The following is a 16,921-nucleotide window of genomic DNA, read 5'->3' on the forward strand; positions in this document are numbered from 1 at the left end:
ACCAAGTGTTAGGTGCCCTGGTAGAGAGTAAGAAGTAGATGAAGGTAGAGTAAGGAGAAGCACAAGAGGGTAGAGGCCCTGCTCATAGGAGCTTACATTCTAAGGGAGAGGGACAGACAGACGGGTGAAACAGATGGGGTAGGCAGGGAGAGAGGAGTATGTAGCAGCAAGTTAAGATGAGAGCTGGAAGGCTTTGATGAAATAGTTGGTCTTGAGAGCCCGTTTGAAGGATTGAAGAGAGGTGGAGAGTCTGATGGGAAGCGGGAGAGAGTTCCAAAGGTGGGGAGCAGCACGGGCAAAATCTTGGAGGCGGGAGTGGGAGGAGGTAATCAATTGGCATGAGAGGTCGTGTGCATTTGTTGAACGAAGAGGGCGGACAGGAGAGTGAAGGGAGATGAGATCAGAGATGTAAATGGGAGAGGAATGGCTGAGGGCTTTGTAAGTGAGTGTGAGAACCTTAAATTGGGTTCTAAAAGGGAAGGAGAGCCAGTGGAGAGCTTGTAGGAGAGGGGAGGCAGATGCAGAGCATTGTGAGCGGAAGATGAGCCGAGCAGTAGCATTGAGGACAGACTGGAGAGGGGAGAGAAGGGATTTGGGGAGGCCAGATAGGAGGAGGTTACAGTAGTCCAATCTGGAGATGACCAATGAGTGAATGAGGGTTTTAGTGGCATCCTGGGTGAGAAAGGGTCTAATATTGGAAATATTTTTAAGATGAAAACGACAGGACTGTGAGAGATTCTGGATATGTGGTTTGAGGGAGAGGGAGGAGTCCAGGATAACTCCAAGACAGCACACTTTGGGGCTAGAGGAGATAGTTGTGCCATTAATTGATAAGGAAATTGTGGAAAGTAGGGGGAGGGAAGATGATTAGCTCAGTCTTAGACATATTAAGTTTAAGAAATCGCTGGGACATCCAGGAAGAGATGGCAGAGAGACAGTTGGAGACACGAGTGAGGAGAGAGGGAGAGAGGTTAGGGGAGGAAAGGTAGATCTGAGTATCATCAGCATAGAGATGATATTGGAGGTCAAAAGAGCTGATTAGTTCACCTAGTGAGGATGTATAGAGTGAGAAAAGGAGAGGTCCAAGAACAGAACCTTGGGGAACACCTACTGCAAGAGGCTGTGGGGGAGGAGGAGCCACGAGAGGAGACAGAGAAGGATCAGTCAGAGAGGTAGGAGGATAGCCAGGAGAGGGCAGTTTCACGTAGACCAAGGGAGTGAAGGATTTGCAGAAGGAGAGGGTGGTCCACAGTGTCGAAAGCAGCAGAAAGGTCAAGGAGAATGAGCAGAGAGTAGTGGCCCTTGGATTTAGCAGCAAGGAGGTCATTGCTGACTTTAGTGAGGGCAGTTTCAGTGGAGTGGAGAGAACGGAAGCCAGACTGAAAAGGGTCAAGGAGGGAGTGAGAGGAAAGAAAGGTGGTAAGGCGCTTGTAAACAACACGCTCAAGAAGCTTGGAGGCAAAAGGGAGGAGAGAGAAGGGATGGTAGTTGGAGAGAGTGTTAGGATCAAGGGTAGGTTTTTTTAGTATGGGGGAGACAAAGGCATATTTGAATGCAGACGGGACATTGCCTGATGATAGGGAGAGATTAAGGAGGTGGGCAAGATGGGAGCAGGCAGAAGGAGAGAGGTAGCGGAGGAGACGTGAAGGGATAGGGTCAAGGGGGGAGGTGGAAGGGGGGGGGGGGAGGACTGGATGAGGGACATGACTTCCTCTCCAGATACAGGGGAGAAGAAAGTTAGAGTCAGTAAAATGGAAGGAGAGGGGTGATCTGGGAAGAGAGGAGGTGGATAGCAGGGGGACTGGTGGGATATGATGTCCTGACGTATGGAGTCAATTTTAGATGTAAAGTAGGTAGCAAAGTCAAGGGCAGAGAGCGAGGAGGGAAGGCGAGGAAGGGGTGGGGTGGGCGGAGGAGGGAGTTGAAGGTGGTGAAGAGACGTTGGGGATTTGAGGACTGAGAGGAGATGAGGTTCTTGAAATATGACTACTTAGAGAGGGAAAGGGCAGCACTGTATGATGAGAGCATAAATTTGAAATGGAGAAAATCAGCCTTAGAGCGTGATCTTCTCCACTGTCGCTTGGCAGTTCGCGAACACCTATGCAGATATCTGATGCATTTGGAATGCCAAGGTTGAGGTGTAAATCTGCGAAGGTGAATAGTGATCGCCGCAGCAACAGAGTCCAGAGCAGAAGTAAGGGAGGTATTGTATAGAGAAATGGCTTGTTCTGCCATTCTAATGATACAGATAGTGCCATTTTATGCCCTGCCAACTTAATGACCCCGTTTTATATAATTTTAGATCAATAAGTCCCAATCACCTCATCTGGCAAACATGACTAAAATACATAAACCCAAGGACCCTGAACAGATTGTGGCTTATTACAGCAAATACTATTCATGATCTGGAAAGAAGAAAAAATAACTCAAGATACAAATCTCACCTGGAGGTTCTTTGAGGGGGGACAAGTCAATAGAAATACCCCTCTCCTTGCTGTTCAGCACACAGGTGTCACTTTCCAAGTAATCCGTGTGACAAGCATTCTCTGTAACCCACTCTACCTCGTAGCGGCAATTGGAGTTTGCAGTTAGTTTTGGGCTTGACACCTACAGCATATTGAAAACAAACATATTGTTCTTTTGTTTTTAAATGACACATTAAAAATACTTCTTATTTTGTTACTAGGAACCAATCGGATGCATGCATTATTATTTTCCTTGTGCAAGATAAAGTCTAGAAGATAAAGAGCTTACATACAAAACAGATTGTTTTGTAATGTGCAAGTTCCTATACCAGTACATGTACCTGGAAGATATGGCTTCTGATAGAACAAAGTGCAACCAGATATGTATATCTAAATAAAGGAAAATATAGTATAGAACTATATCATCTAAAACTATCCATTAAGGAAAGACATTGGAAGAGAAAACTCTAATAAACAAACTTAAGCCAAACCTTGACCCTAATATTCTAACATTAACACCCTAACCCAGGGGTGGCTAGACTTTCAGACTTTACTTTTAAAACGAAAAAGCTTTCGTTATCTACCGAGCCCAAAAAAGGGGTCGTGGTGTGCAATAAAGGGGGCGTGACCTTGCAGCAAGGGATATAGGGTCTGTCCTGATGAAATCCCCAATTCAAATTACTGCACACTGTAGCACAATCTTATTCACATTACACCACATAATGGTACACACAGTAGCGCCCTTTATACACAATGCCCACAGTAGTGCCCCGTATGCAATGCCCACTGTAGTAATGCCCCTTATGCAATGCCCCATACAGTTCCCCTATAGTAGAGCCCCATATGCAATGCCCCCTGTATTAGAGCCCCTTATGCAATGCCTCTCTAGTTGTGCCCATTATGCAATGCCCCGTGTATTACAGCCCTTTATGTTATGCCCCTGTAGCTGTCCACATTATGCAATGCCCTTGTATTAGAGCCCCGTATGCAGTGCCCCTTATGCTGTGTCCCCACCCAGTGTAGAACAGGCCCCACTCCCCTGTGCAGTACTTGCCTGTCTCAATGCTGGGCATCACTCCACGCCGTCAGCGCTCTCGCTTTCACTCCCTCAGCCGCTGCCTGAATCTAACTAGATCCGGCAAGCGCACAGGCTCCTCACATCGCGGGTGACGTCATGATGTCACCCACGCACCGCATGGAAGCAGTAAGAGGCTTCTTTAGCCTCTGATCGCTTCAGAGACCACAGTTCCCAGTTGCTGTAGAGCCAGGGTTGGACTGGCCCACAGGGGTACAGGGGAAATCCCCGGTGGGCCCCACTGCCTGAGGGCCCTACCACTTGCTCTAATGTCAGGTTCCAGACTGTGCACTTGAATTAAACATTGTTACACTATTAGAGAGTCAGTTACATGGTCTCTAATGTTTGTCCAAACCTCTGTGGGGGCTGGCCTCATCCACTTTAGGAACTGACCACATCCCAAAGCATGGGCCCCTACCATTGCATTCCCCCGGTGGGCCCTTCATGCTCCAGTCCGACACTGTGTAGAGCTACCGGTAAATCGCGATCGACCTCTTGGCCGGGCCTGCCCTAACCAAGCCCCTAATCCAACTCTACCCCTAACCCTAATAACCGCACCCTTAAGGGCAGACTACATGGGCTAAATGGTTCTCATCTTCCATCAAATTCTGTGTTTCTATGTAGCTCAGAGCATTTAGAGCTCTTCTCCTTCCCACATATATAGGGAAGTGGCTAAAGTATTCTCTCTGCCTTCCTTTCTCCATCCCGGTCCTGCTGGTGGCCGTTGAATGAAGAGACAGAGCTGAACCAGCCTCACCACCTCCCTATCTAATCAGAAGTGTTGAGAAGACCTTTCTAATGCTAATAGAGATTGTTACATTGTGAGTGGTTTTACTGCTGGACAGTTTTTATACTAACACTACCCCTGGAATTCTTCTCCAGATGAATCTGGTTAGCAGTGCTCCTCAAAGTGACTACAAGTGACTATAGGAAGGAATACATTTATGTACAGGACATCACCAAGCAGCATCAATTATTTACTTTTTTTCTCTTCTGGTTTTTGTAACTTTCTAGAAATTGGACAATTGGTTAAAAAAAAATAATAATAAAAAAATAATAATTGGCCACTTGTACTTACAGGTATGGGCTTGCCTAGATTTACATTTAGGCCTGGCGAATACGTACCTAGGAGTTGCAAAGACTGAGTATCATGTATATATGGGCACAGTGCACATGCCAGGCTTTTTCCAGCACAATGAATAAGTTAAACCTGTGGTCGCCAACCCATACCTCGTGAGCTACCGGTAGCTCACAGTCTTAATTTTGGTAGCTCATCTAGCTGCAGTACTGCCAACTAAACTAGGAGGAAGTGACCTCTGGCGTGTGCTCCACAGTGGTGTCGATGCCATGGGTGGAGCCACAGGAAAGCCCGTCAGGTGATTGCTGTAGAGGCTGCAGCAATCACCTGATGTGCTTCTCTGCGGTTCCACACACGGCATCCATACTACGGCGGAGCGAGTGACTCCCACCCAGCCCTGCCGGTAAATCACACAGCAGCCCTGCCTATACAGTATCTTTTGCGCCTCTCCTGCACGTACCTTCTTGGAGTCGGTAATTAAATGTGCCTGTGCTTAATTTTATTTACAAACTGCAACAATATCACTGTAATAATTAAATGCATTGTTGTTTTCTATGAAACTTTTTATCTTTTTAATTTTCATTAAATGACCTTCAATTATTCGGTTATTAGCCAGATATTTTTCTATAATTTTAGTAGCTCTTCAGGTGGTTTCATTTTACTAAAATAGCTCACACCTTAATTAAGGTTGGCGACCACTGAGTTAAACATAAGAGTTATGGTAGACTTACCAGGGATGCCTTGTGGAAATGTGGTTGGAGTGATCCAGGCACCAAACAGTTAAGCTTTCAGCTCTCAGGAAGCTATACCCCACCCCTTTCCACAGGCATTCAGTTTTGTACACAAGCCCAAGGCACGAGAAAGGACAATTTATACCAGAAACACTCTCACACAAGATGAGGGAATCCATGACCGAAAGAAAAATTACCCAATGCAGCCAGGTGTGTCAGGGTGGGTGCCTGTGAACCCTATGGACTTTGCAGAAAAAGAGTTAAAGGTAAGTCTACCATATCTCTTATGTTCTTCATCAGGGTCCATATGGGGTCCACAGGAATACCATGGGGATGTCCTAAAAGCAGTTCCCCTAAGGATGGGGACGCTCCTGAGCAGAAAGGTAAACCCACCATCCAAAGGATGCATCCTGAGAGGCAAAGGTGTCAAAGGCGTAGACAGAAGACCACGTGGCTGAGTGGCACAATTGTTCAGCAGAGGCAACATGACGAAATGCAAATGATGGTCCCAAAGACCAGGTAGAATGTGCTATCGCTGTGTTTGGAACATGGAGATCAGCCTGTGTGTAAGCCTGAGAGATAGTCATACGCAACCATTGAGCCAGAGTTTGTTAGCTAGCTGGCCCGCCTCGGTTGTGAAAACCATACAACACAAAAAAGAGCGTCTGATTTTCTAAAAGAGTGTACGATCCACATAGATACAGAGAGCATGAACTACATCCAGGGAGGCTTCACCTACAGAAAAGTCTGAAGCATTCTTGTCTAATCTATGCTTGGCGTTTGTCAGAATTTGTGGGTTTTTGTTTGTCCACAAGCCTCTTGAGGATTGACCACAAGTTCTCAATGAAATTAAGGTCTGAGGAGTTTTCTGGCCATGGACACAAAATTTAGATGTTTTGTTCCCCGAGCCACTTAGTTATCACTTTTGCCTTATGGCAAGGTGCTTCATCATGCTGGAAAAGGCATTGTTTGTCACCAAACTGTTCTTGGATGGTTGGGAGAAGTTGCTCGGAGGATATTTTGGTACCATTCTTTATTCATGGCTGTGTTTATAGGCAAAATTTTGAGAGATGCCACTCCCTTGGCTAAGAAACAACCCCACACATGAATGGTCTCAGGATGCTTGTATAATTCTCAAAACCTTTGGGCATGGCTGTACATCATGCAAACTAATACATCAAAATGTGCATTAATATAGATTTGTATTTGTAGCCTACAGAGATTGAGTTAACATGTTGCTTTAAAACAAACACAACACTGGCATGAAAAAGTATAGTAAAATGATTTAGGAATAGTGCTAATAACTAGTGAAACTATGGCAGAATCCACTTACTCAACAATTGATCAATAATTTGCTATTAATGAGAACTTCAATAGAATAATAATTAAAAGCAAAACATAAAATAGCACAACAAACAAAAAATATTAATATATGGAGAACGGTTCATATATAATTAACAGAGTAAGACATATATTATGCTGAAACCAATTATAATCTATCAGAGCAGACTTTACTCTACCTTAAGTACCTTAGGGACTTCTAAAGCTGCGTATCCACTACACGATTTCTATTCCCGATATCGTTGAATTGTTTATAAATAGTTTGCAAATCATTTGTAAATATATGTCTAAACGACCAGTGATGCTGGTCAACCTGACGATATCGTCAGGTTCAGCATGTTTGCAGATGACGCATTATCACTTAACACTTTTTTGGAGAGTTTTAATCACAATTATTTTGGGTTAAAGTTCACTAATATCACCAATCCGCTCTCGATTAATTTCTTAGACATTGCGTTAACAATAGGTGATGACCTTAAGATTCACACACAGACCTATATGAAAGAGGTTGATCAAAATAGATATCTAAACTATGGAAGTAGCCATCTACGTAGATGGAAAGAAAATATTCCAAAAGGGTAGCTACTTAGGTTAAAAAGGAATTGCTCAGAGTGTAAGACCTATGAGAAACAAGCCTTGGCCCTTTTTGGCTCTTTCTTGGAACAGGGATATCCCCAACAGGTGTTAGATGATGCCTATAATGGAGTAGCTAATTTAGATAGGAAGCAATTGATGCATGGTAAAAAGAGAGAAAAAGAAAATGAGGATAGATCCTGTGTTTTTGTGACACAGTTTAATTCATATTCATATGAAATAAAAAAAGTACTTAAAAAGAATTTACCTATTCTTAAATTAGATAATCATATTGGTCCATTCATTGTACCTCACAAATCAATAGTTTTTAGAAAAGCAGCCAATTTAAAATTAAATTTAGCACCTAGTCATTTTAAAAGGGACAAAAAATATACAGAAATATGTAATACCTGGCTCCCTCCCAAACCATTGGGTTTCCACAGATGTGGCAAAGATGCGTGTATCACATGTAAATATACAGAGAGGAAAACAGTACAATTTAAGTCCATCACCTCAGGGGAAACATTTCAAATTAGAGATTTTTTGAATTGTAGATCGACATTTTTGATCTATGTGATTGAGTGTAGATGCGGCCTGCAATATGTGGGCCGCACTACAAGAACCCTGCATGTTCGGTTTATGGAGCATAAAAGAAACATAAGTAACCAATTAAAAACACACACTTTATCTAGACACGTGGGACACTGCCAAGGGGGAGGTATGCAGGGGATTACAGTGATAGCTATAGATTTTATAAAACCGACCAAAAGAGGAGGAGATAGATTTAATGTTTTATGTAAACGTGAAGCATATTGGATTTTCCGATTACAAACTCTATTCACTCAGGGACTAACGATACAGTTGAACTAAATAATATCTATTAAATGTCCGAGTGATGTAAAATAGTTAAATATAGATAGATCAACCCTAGAATGAGTATTTTCAATAGCCCCCTCCCCTAATGAGGTAGAGGAGGCTATTTGTCCCCATTGGTTGGGAATATATATAGGTCAGGTGGTCAAAATACTCACAGTCTGTGGTGTTATGTTTGCTGTATGGTTAGACTGTATATCCAACAGCATTTTGGATTTTAGGCTGTATCAATGAGGTATATGACTAGGGTTAGAATGATGTCCCTCTTCGTGTCTCTGGAACGTATATTTTGATATGGACATTTTCTTTTTCTCTGCCTCATCTCTTCTTTCTTTGTTATTGTAATTCATGTACATTTATCACTTAGTATTGTTAGTGTCATCGTTACAATACATATGTTGAAATAGAACAGATTTTTAGTATGCTGTTCTGTTAGGTGGAGCATTATATATTGTGGTTGAAGTCTGCAGAAGATCTAGATTAAGCAGACTAGATAGGCGGTCATTTTGTAGCAACTCAAGCTCTATGTATTAGCTATAGGGAAAATAATGACCTAAATTATTATAGTAGGTGAAGAGGGGAAAATAGCAAGGATTAGTAAAATAACTGTGTGATATGTTGTTTAAGGAATTTTTGATTGATATTTTAAAGAGTGTCAAATACCTGTTATTTGAATTATATATATACACATCTAAAATGGGTTGATGATTGTAATGATTAGTGGGATTTATATTGATATCAGGTGTATTGGTCTTTAAATAGAAATATATATGGGCTGGATACGATGGAATAAGTATGTTGATAATCATCGTTACAAATATCCAGTATTTATAGGATCTAAACCACCTGATATCTTGTGTCCCAAAAGATATATGTTAAAAGTGTTAAATTGTTGTAACTATATATTTAATACAATGTATAAAAATGGATAAATAGCTATTTGTTCCGAATATATCTAGACATAGAAAAGATTGAAATCTATGTCAGAAAAATCTGGCTTGCAATGCAGCAGTAGCTGACACACCCGACATCTGAATAATGGGCCTGATTCAGACCCACTCGTGAGCGGCTGTCCGCTCGCAAGTGGGTCGATGTTCTGCACTGAGCATGCGCACGACGGAGGGAGCTCCGTCGTGCGTATGCGCCAGACGCGACGAGCGAAGGATTTTCCTTCGCTCGTAGTGTCTCTTCAAAGGGGGCGTGCTGTCGATGTTGACTGACAGCACGCCCCCTTTGGTGGGCATGCCGGGGGCGTGCCTCTCTGACGGGGGCGTTCCCACGGGAACGCCTCCCGTCAGAAGCCGGCCCACTGACATCACTAGTGATGTCAGTGGGAGTGATTTTGGCTCTGATAGAGCCAAAATCACTCCGAGCCTTGTGGTTGAAAAACTCAACCACAGGCTTTTGTACGCAGTTTCGATGGTCGCGACCATCGCGGCCATCAAACTGCACGCTCGTATAGGCTGTGGGTGGTGACCCACAGCTATACGAGCGTCCAGGAGGACGCTCCATAGTTATGGAGGACGTCCCTCATTCAGAGCGTGCGCTCTGCTCAGAGCGTACGGCTCTGAATGAGGGCCAATGTCTCTAATTAACAATCAGCTGAGCAAATTAGAGCTATGCTGATATAAACGGAACTACATCAGTACCATAGTACTCTGTCTCCTGAAGAAGCCGCCGATGTTTCTAAGGCGGAGAAACGCGTAGAGAGAAGGACGGGACGTGAGACCGCAAGCCGGGCAAGTGAGTCACTGACCACTCTACACTGACCACTTTACACGGAGGAAGAACAATAACGCTGCACACCGACGGGTGATTGCACCGGAGCCGATCCCTCTCCTCCGTGGATTACTGTGAGGCCACTGCATGTGAAAGATAAGTGGGGAGTACGGTATGACTTATGGTCACAACTGGATCGTGAGTGACAGACCCTATAAAGCATGCATGCTTGAATGTGCACTATTCTAAAAAAAATTTTTTAATTTTTATTCTCTGATATATTGAACAGAGCTGTCTGCAGCTGTGCGGTCTACACGTATTAGGAGTGGCTTCAAATGTTAGAAACAGCCAATGCTCCTAGATGAACAATCTATAAGCCCAGCTCCTAAGGGCTCAATCTATATTCTAACTTTTTTTCAGAATATCACTGGACATCAACAGTCACCCTAAAAATCCGTTGTGCCACATAGGCTGGAATACCTTTATTATGGTGTACTAATTAACATTCTCCTACAGTCTCAGATGTGTGAGAGACATTAATATATATATGTCTACACGGACCATCTAATGTTATTTGTGATTGTTTATATGCAAGCCACTATACACTGCTATTGTTGCTACATTTTTACAATTTATCTTGCAGGTTTATTATTCTCTGCTTGGTGCAGATTGTATGCAATTACAACAAGTATTGCTTTTATTTTCCTATTCATTTTTTATTGTCTTAGTTGAAGTAATTCTCTAATTTATTTATATATATATTTTTATTCTTTATTTTTATTTTTATTTTCATTATCCCATTATTATGTCATTTTAGCATTTCCTATCCTATATGTATTTTTAATAATTTTTTGAGTGTTTCATTTACTATTTACTGTGGTCTTCTTATTAAATATTAGTATCTTTAGCGCCTGTCTATCTGTGCTTTCGATTTCTTGGTAATTGTTGGGAGGGTCCAGATTCCTCCACCTCTATGACGGCTGCTTTATACTAATTAATCCCCTGGTCCTCTACACACTCCCTACATTTATCCTGGTCCACTGAGGTGGTTATAGTCCAGCGCCTATTTTTTGTCTGTAGATAATTGATTGACCCTGCACTGAACGACTGCTCGTTCAGCGTAGGCTCATCACAGTTGACAAAGGACTGCACGATTACAATGTTGTAATCGTGCAGTCATTTTCAGATCTTGTAATGGATGGGCACCTTTAGTCCCAATGAAAGTCTCTGACTCATAGCTCTTAATAAAAGACTGATTTACCCACTAAAAGTGTTACCTTCCAAATAAATACAGGTGAGCACCTGAACTTTGTATTGTATTTTAGCTGGACATGATCTCCTCAATTATGATCCACATCAGAGACTTATAATACCTCTTTTCCACCAAAAACCTGGGTTTTTGGACATGGTTCCAACCCAGGTCAGACCCAGGTCAGATCCCATTTACACTACACCTTCGATCTGGGTTACTCCCAGGTCAGCTCTGTTCACACTGAACTCAGGTCTGCCCTGCTAAACCTGTGAGGTCATAAAAAGTGGGAGGTGACTGCTTCACAACTACCAGTCAGCTAATTTTAGGCATGACCCAGGTCGGATAACTCGGGTCGCACCGTTTACTCAGCATCATTACCTGGGTCCAACCCTGCTAGCTATCTGGGTTGGATTGCTGGGTCACTTGACCCGGGTTATTTTTTCACGAACCATTTTACACTGAGCTGCAACCCGAGTAGACGCAGCAAAAACTCTGGTGTAAAAGGGGTATAACTGGTCTCCTGCTATGACCTGACATGGGATTGTTCTTCCATAAGATGTACTTTATACATCTTGTTAAATCAGCTCCAACACATGCTTATGTGTTCAGTCTTATTCTAAACTTCATCAAAAGCATGTTCTATCAGTAAGACCAGCCATACAGAAATTATTTGGACATTTGCTATTAAGAATATACATCCCCTCTTTAATCAGCAATCTGCACTATTAATCATTTTATAACTAAACACGTCTATGGGAAATGTATATATCCATTATATATATAAAAAAAAAAACACAAATAAAAACAATACAAACATTGCAACAAAAAGTTACAATATAGGTTCTATGCATACTTGAGAGCAGGGGTGGCCAACTAGTCAGAGGCAAAGAGACAAAAAATATATGTATTCAAGCGAAAGAGCCGATAGCTGTCACAAGGTCATGCCCCATTTTTGTGCGCACACCTTTGGTATGACATTTGTGTCACACCCCCGTTTTTAGCTACGCTGGGGGCAAGCCCAGCACATTGAAAATACACATTTTACATAATCTTCCCAATATACATTTTTCACTGTTGAAGTGAAAGAAAAAGAAAGAGCAAAATAGAAAACATTGAAATAACCACGTTCACATAAAATACACAGAAACAAGCCAGAGCCACATAAAATACATATTGAAATCCAGAAACACATAAAATACACTGCCAGTGCCCATTATGCAATTCCCCCTGTAGTTGTGCCCCATATTCAGTGCCCCCCTGTAGTTGTGCCCATTAAGGTAGTTGTGGCCATTAAGGTAGTTGTGCCCATTAAGGTAGTTGTGGCCCTTATGCAATGCCCTCTGTAGTTGTGCCCCTTCTGCAATGCCCCCTGTAGTTGTGCCCATTAAGCAATGTCCCCAGTAGTTGTGACCTTCTGCAATGCCCCCTGTAGCTGTGCCCATTATGCAGTGCCCTCAGTAGCTGTGCCCCTTCTGCCATGCCCCCTGTAGTTGTGCCCATTAAGCAATGCCCCCAGTAGTTGTGGCCCTTATGCAATGCCCCCTGTAGCTGTGCCCAATATGCAATGCCCCTAGTTGTGCCCCTTCTGCAATGCCCCCAGTAACTGTGCCCATTAAGCAATGCCTCCAGGAGATGTGCCCCTTCTGCAATGTCCACTGTAGCTGTGCCCATTAAGCAATGCCACCTGTAGCTGTGCCCCTCCTGCAATGTTCCCTGTAGTCGTGCCCATTATGTAATGCGCTCAGTAGTTGTGCCCATTAAAGCAATGCCTCCAGCAGATGTGCCCCTTCTGCAATGTCCCCTGTAGCTGTGCCCATTAAGCAATGCCACCTGTAGCTGTGCCCCTCCTGCAATGTTCCCTGTAGTCGTGCCCATTATGTAATGCGCTCAGTTGTGCCCATTAAGCAATGCCTCCAGCAGATGTGCCCCTTCTGCAATGCCGCCTGTAGTTGCGCCCATTAAGCAATGCCTCCAGCAGATGTGCCCCTTCTGCACTGTCCCCTGTAGCTGTGCCCATTAAGCAATGCCACCTGTAGCTGTGCCCCTCCTGCAATGCTCCCTGTAGTTGTGCCCCCTAATGAAGTGCCCTCATCACTAGCTTCCCCTCCCCGCCCACACCCCTATGAAGAAACTTACCTTCATGCCGTCAGGGCTCCCGGAGTCACGCTGTCGCTGTTTGCTATTGCTTCCGCCGCCTGCTGGATCTAACTGGATCTAGCAGACGCGCGGGCTCCTCACATCGTGGGTGACGTCATGATGTCACCCGCACACGGCATTACTGCGAACACTGGCCTCTGAAGTGATCAGAGGCTTTAGAGACCAGCGGTCTCAGTACTAATGGGAGTCTGCCGAGCCGGGAGCCGCATTAGAAACTCAAAAGAGCCTCATGCGGCTCCAGAGCCGCGGGTTGGCCACCCCTGCTTGAGAGAGATTTAGCTGGCATTCAAATCAATCACTAGTAGTTTCTCACCATAGAAATAACTCTAAAATATATTGTTTGTTATGATCCCAAATTGCAGGATAATAAACCAAATTCTACATCTTTATTAAGTGTGGCATCACAATAGTAACTCATGTTCTGCAGATTCATTTTATTCTAAATCACTCTTTAGAAAACAGGTGCCAACAAAGAAAAACAGTAGGTGACATATTTCTGCTTAAGACCCACTTACCTCAGTGGCCGCTGATGGACAGATAAACGTTATGGTGACTGCAGGAGAGTGACCATCACAAAAGTCAGGTTTGCTATCAGTTTGGTAATGAAGAACAAGCCTGGGGAGAAAAGGAGGAAAATACATTCTAGTCAATACTGTACATATTAGAGCTCAGGGGCAATATTTTACTTCAGTGGTTGCCCAGATAAGTTGTAACGATGCTTTAAGATGTATATAATATAAATTCACCACAACTAATGTGATATAAAGTATATGCCAACTGTAAGTGATGACATTGTCAAGTGAAAGGTCTAGAAGCAACAACAGCTTAGCAGCGAAGCAGGAAGGCTACGGGAACAGAAATGCTGAGCACTCAAGTGAGACAGGAATCTTGATGTACTCTGCGATATGCAGATAATAGGGTTAGAATATGGCGTAAACAGCATGAATTCATGCATCCATGGTGCCTCGTGTCAATGGTGGTATAATGATGTGAGGAAGATTTTCTTGCCACATATTAGGTCCCTTAATACCAAATAAGCATTGTGTAAATGTCACAGGCCATCAGAATATTACTGGTAACCATGTGCATCCTTTATTAGTATTACCATAGCTTGCTCATCCTCTGATGGCTACCTACAGCAGGGATATCAGCCATGTCACAGAGCACATGAGGTTTTTTTTACCTTTTTTCAATCTTAAAAATATTTTAGCCAAGATGGTTCCATGAACAAGACCATGGGCCTAATTCTCAGATGGGTCTACACCACAAAAGAGCAAGTAACTTGGTACCTTGGTAAAACCATGTTGTGCTGCAGGTAGGGCAGATGCAAAATGTGGAGAGAGATTTATGCTGGATACACACCAGACGATATTTTTTTTAATGATTTGGCTGGTTCAGACTCATTGAAACGACAAAATCGTTCAAATAGTCTAGTGTGTACCCACTATGTCTCTGGCGATGCGCACATCCAGGGGACGTCCTTAGCGAGGGCCATGCAGCCGAATCCAGCATGGCCCTTGCCATCGCTGCCGTCATTGCAAAGTGTGTATGCACTTGCCGATGCCAGCTCTCCTGCCGGGTCCGGTCATTGAAGATGTCAGGCTGGGTACACATAATCTAGTGTGTACCCAGCATTAGATTTGGGAGGGTGTGTCCAAATTCAATTTCAAATTGCAGTGTAAAAACAAAAGCTATCCAACATTTGTAGGCTACATGCAAAAAGCAGCCAGTATTTACCCAGCATCCAAAAAAATATTAAAATGATGATGTGTTTGCGCCCCTTCATGGTTTGTTCAGGTATAAAGTTACTTTCTCTTTTATGCTTTACTTCCAGTTCAGAATCAGGCCCAATGAGTTCAGTGCACTGCAAAAGCCTTTACAATCACTATGAAAGTGCAGCTCACAAATCTGCAGCAATTACTTGATGCTTTCATTTCAAATGGACCAGGATCTTTAACCGCTGGGATCCCGTACCCAACCCCTCTAAAGAATGTTTTCAGCCCCTTGCTGAATTTAACCCACATAGAATCCAGTATGTTCTGGGGCAAATAGTGCTGCTACCAGGGCCGTAACTAGGGTAGTGCGGTCTGTGCCATGGCACAGGGCACCGCAGGGCAGAGGGCGCTGTTTGGGCCTGTCAATTTTCTGTTTATTATCATTCTCACTTGTAGCTTCCTCTTATTTTATCCCCAGCATCTACTGGTGTCCTGTCTCCTCCCTGGCCCTTCCCCATGAGGCCACAGCCCTTTTTGGGGTGCGCTATGTCCCTATTTGAAAAATTATGCTCTTTCTGGCACAGGGCGCCAAAAAGTCTAGTTACGGCTCTGGCTGCTACCAATCACTAGAAAGATGTACCTAAAACTGGCCACTGAGGACATGATTCAAAGTTGCATGCGAGTTAGCCTCACTACACGCTCAGAAGAAATAAATGCTCATCTACACCTGTATTCAAAGTTGGCTGCATTTATGGGGCCGGACCGCCCCATCCACCCGCCTGTTAAATTAGCAGTCATAACCGTCAATGCGTAATTGCTCCATCCCCATCCTAGGTGCAGCAGAGACTGAAATCAGAGACATCTGCATAGATACGTTCATCTCTGGATAGGTCGCAATTTCGACTGCACACACATAACACTACCTTATGCTACTTCACCTACGTGCGAATGGCCAGTTGTCGACTAGACACAATCATTCAGCCACAAGTATGCCTCTGAATAGCGTGTACTTTCCTCAGACGTATGCGCATTGCAAAAAATCCTGAGATCTGTTTACAAAAGAGACTTAGGGCCTGATTCAGAGTTGTACTTAAGTGTGATGTACATCAGGGCCGTAACGAGGGGTGTGCGAGTGGTGCAACCGCACAGAGCGCAGCGCTCTGTGGGCGGCACCATCACTCACCCACAGCTCCTGCAACTGGCTTGCAGGGTGCCTGTAATGGCACCCTGCTGCCAGAATCTCTGCAGCAGTGCCGCCAGGAGCGTCCCTATGATGCTCCGACGGTCACACCGCTTCCCTTCCAGCAGCCCGGAGCATCCTGAGGTTGCTCCGGGCATTGCTGTAATCACCTGCTCCCGATGTAGGACACGCCCCCTCTTTGTGATGTTATGCAAAGGGGTGTGGCCTGCACCAGGAGCAGTAGCTACAGCACTGATGTACTGTGTATGTATTATGGCAAGATCAAGGTAAGGGTGCTGTCTCCAGTGGTAAATGGCTGCACTTGTCATGCAGGTGCCAAATAATAGTAAACCAGTCCAGAGCCTTGGTAGAAGTATACATATCGTTTTATTAGAAGCAAAAAAATAAAACTAAATCTTAGCCTGTCCGGCCCTAAGTAAACCAAATTATTCCCGCTCTCAATGTGGAAGGACCAAACGTCTCTCTCATAAAACAGTAGTCTTTAGCACAGCACTTACACAAACCCCACTGTGGTTACTGAATGTATCAAGCAGTTAAAAGAATGGAGAAGTGAACCAGTGGAAAAGTTGCCAATAGTGACCAATCAGCTTTAAAGTAGCATTCATCTGGTTCACTTCTCCAATCTTTTCACTGCTTAATAGATAAACCCCAGTGTCTCTCAGCGGGCCTCTGACCTGTTCCCCAGTCAGTGAGAGACTGACTCGCCCTTTATCAGCCACTCACAGGTGGTCTGGCAATCAA

General features: G+C 43.9%; 1 protein-coding gene across 3 annotated transcripts in view; it reads right to left on the bottom strand.

Annotated features, from left to right (window-relative positions):
* The window catches only part of IGF2R (insulin like growth factor 2 receptor), a 234,364-nt gene that overhangs the window by 146,926 nt on the left and 70,517 nt on the right, over positions 1–16,921 (bottom strand). For all 3 annotated transcript variants that reach the window (XM_088474371.1, XM_088474372.1, XM_088474370.1), the window contains 2 exons: positions 13,780–13,879; positions 2,445–2,607 (listed from right to left, as the gene is read on the bottom strand). In XM_088474371.1, the coding sequence (XP_088330497.1) occupies positions 2,445–2,607; positions 13,780–13,879 (263 nt within the window). The remainder of the gene's footprint in view (positions 1–2,444; positions 2,608–13,779; positions 13,880–16,921) is intronic.

This window comes from Taudactylus pleione, unplaced genomic scaffold, assembly GCF_031769625.1.
Source record: "Taudactylus pleione unplaced genomic scaffold, aTauple2 ptg000154l, whole genome shotgun sequence".
NCBI classification, from domain to species: domain Eukaryota; kingdom Metazoa; phylum Chordata; class Amphibia; order Anura; family Myobatrachidae; genus Taudactylus; species Taudactylus pleione.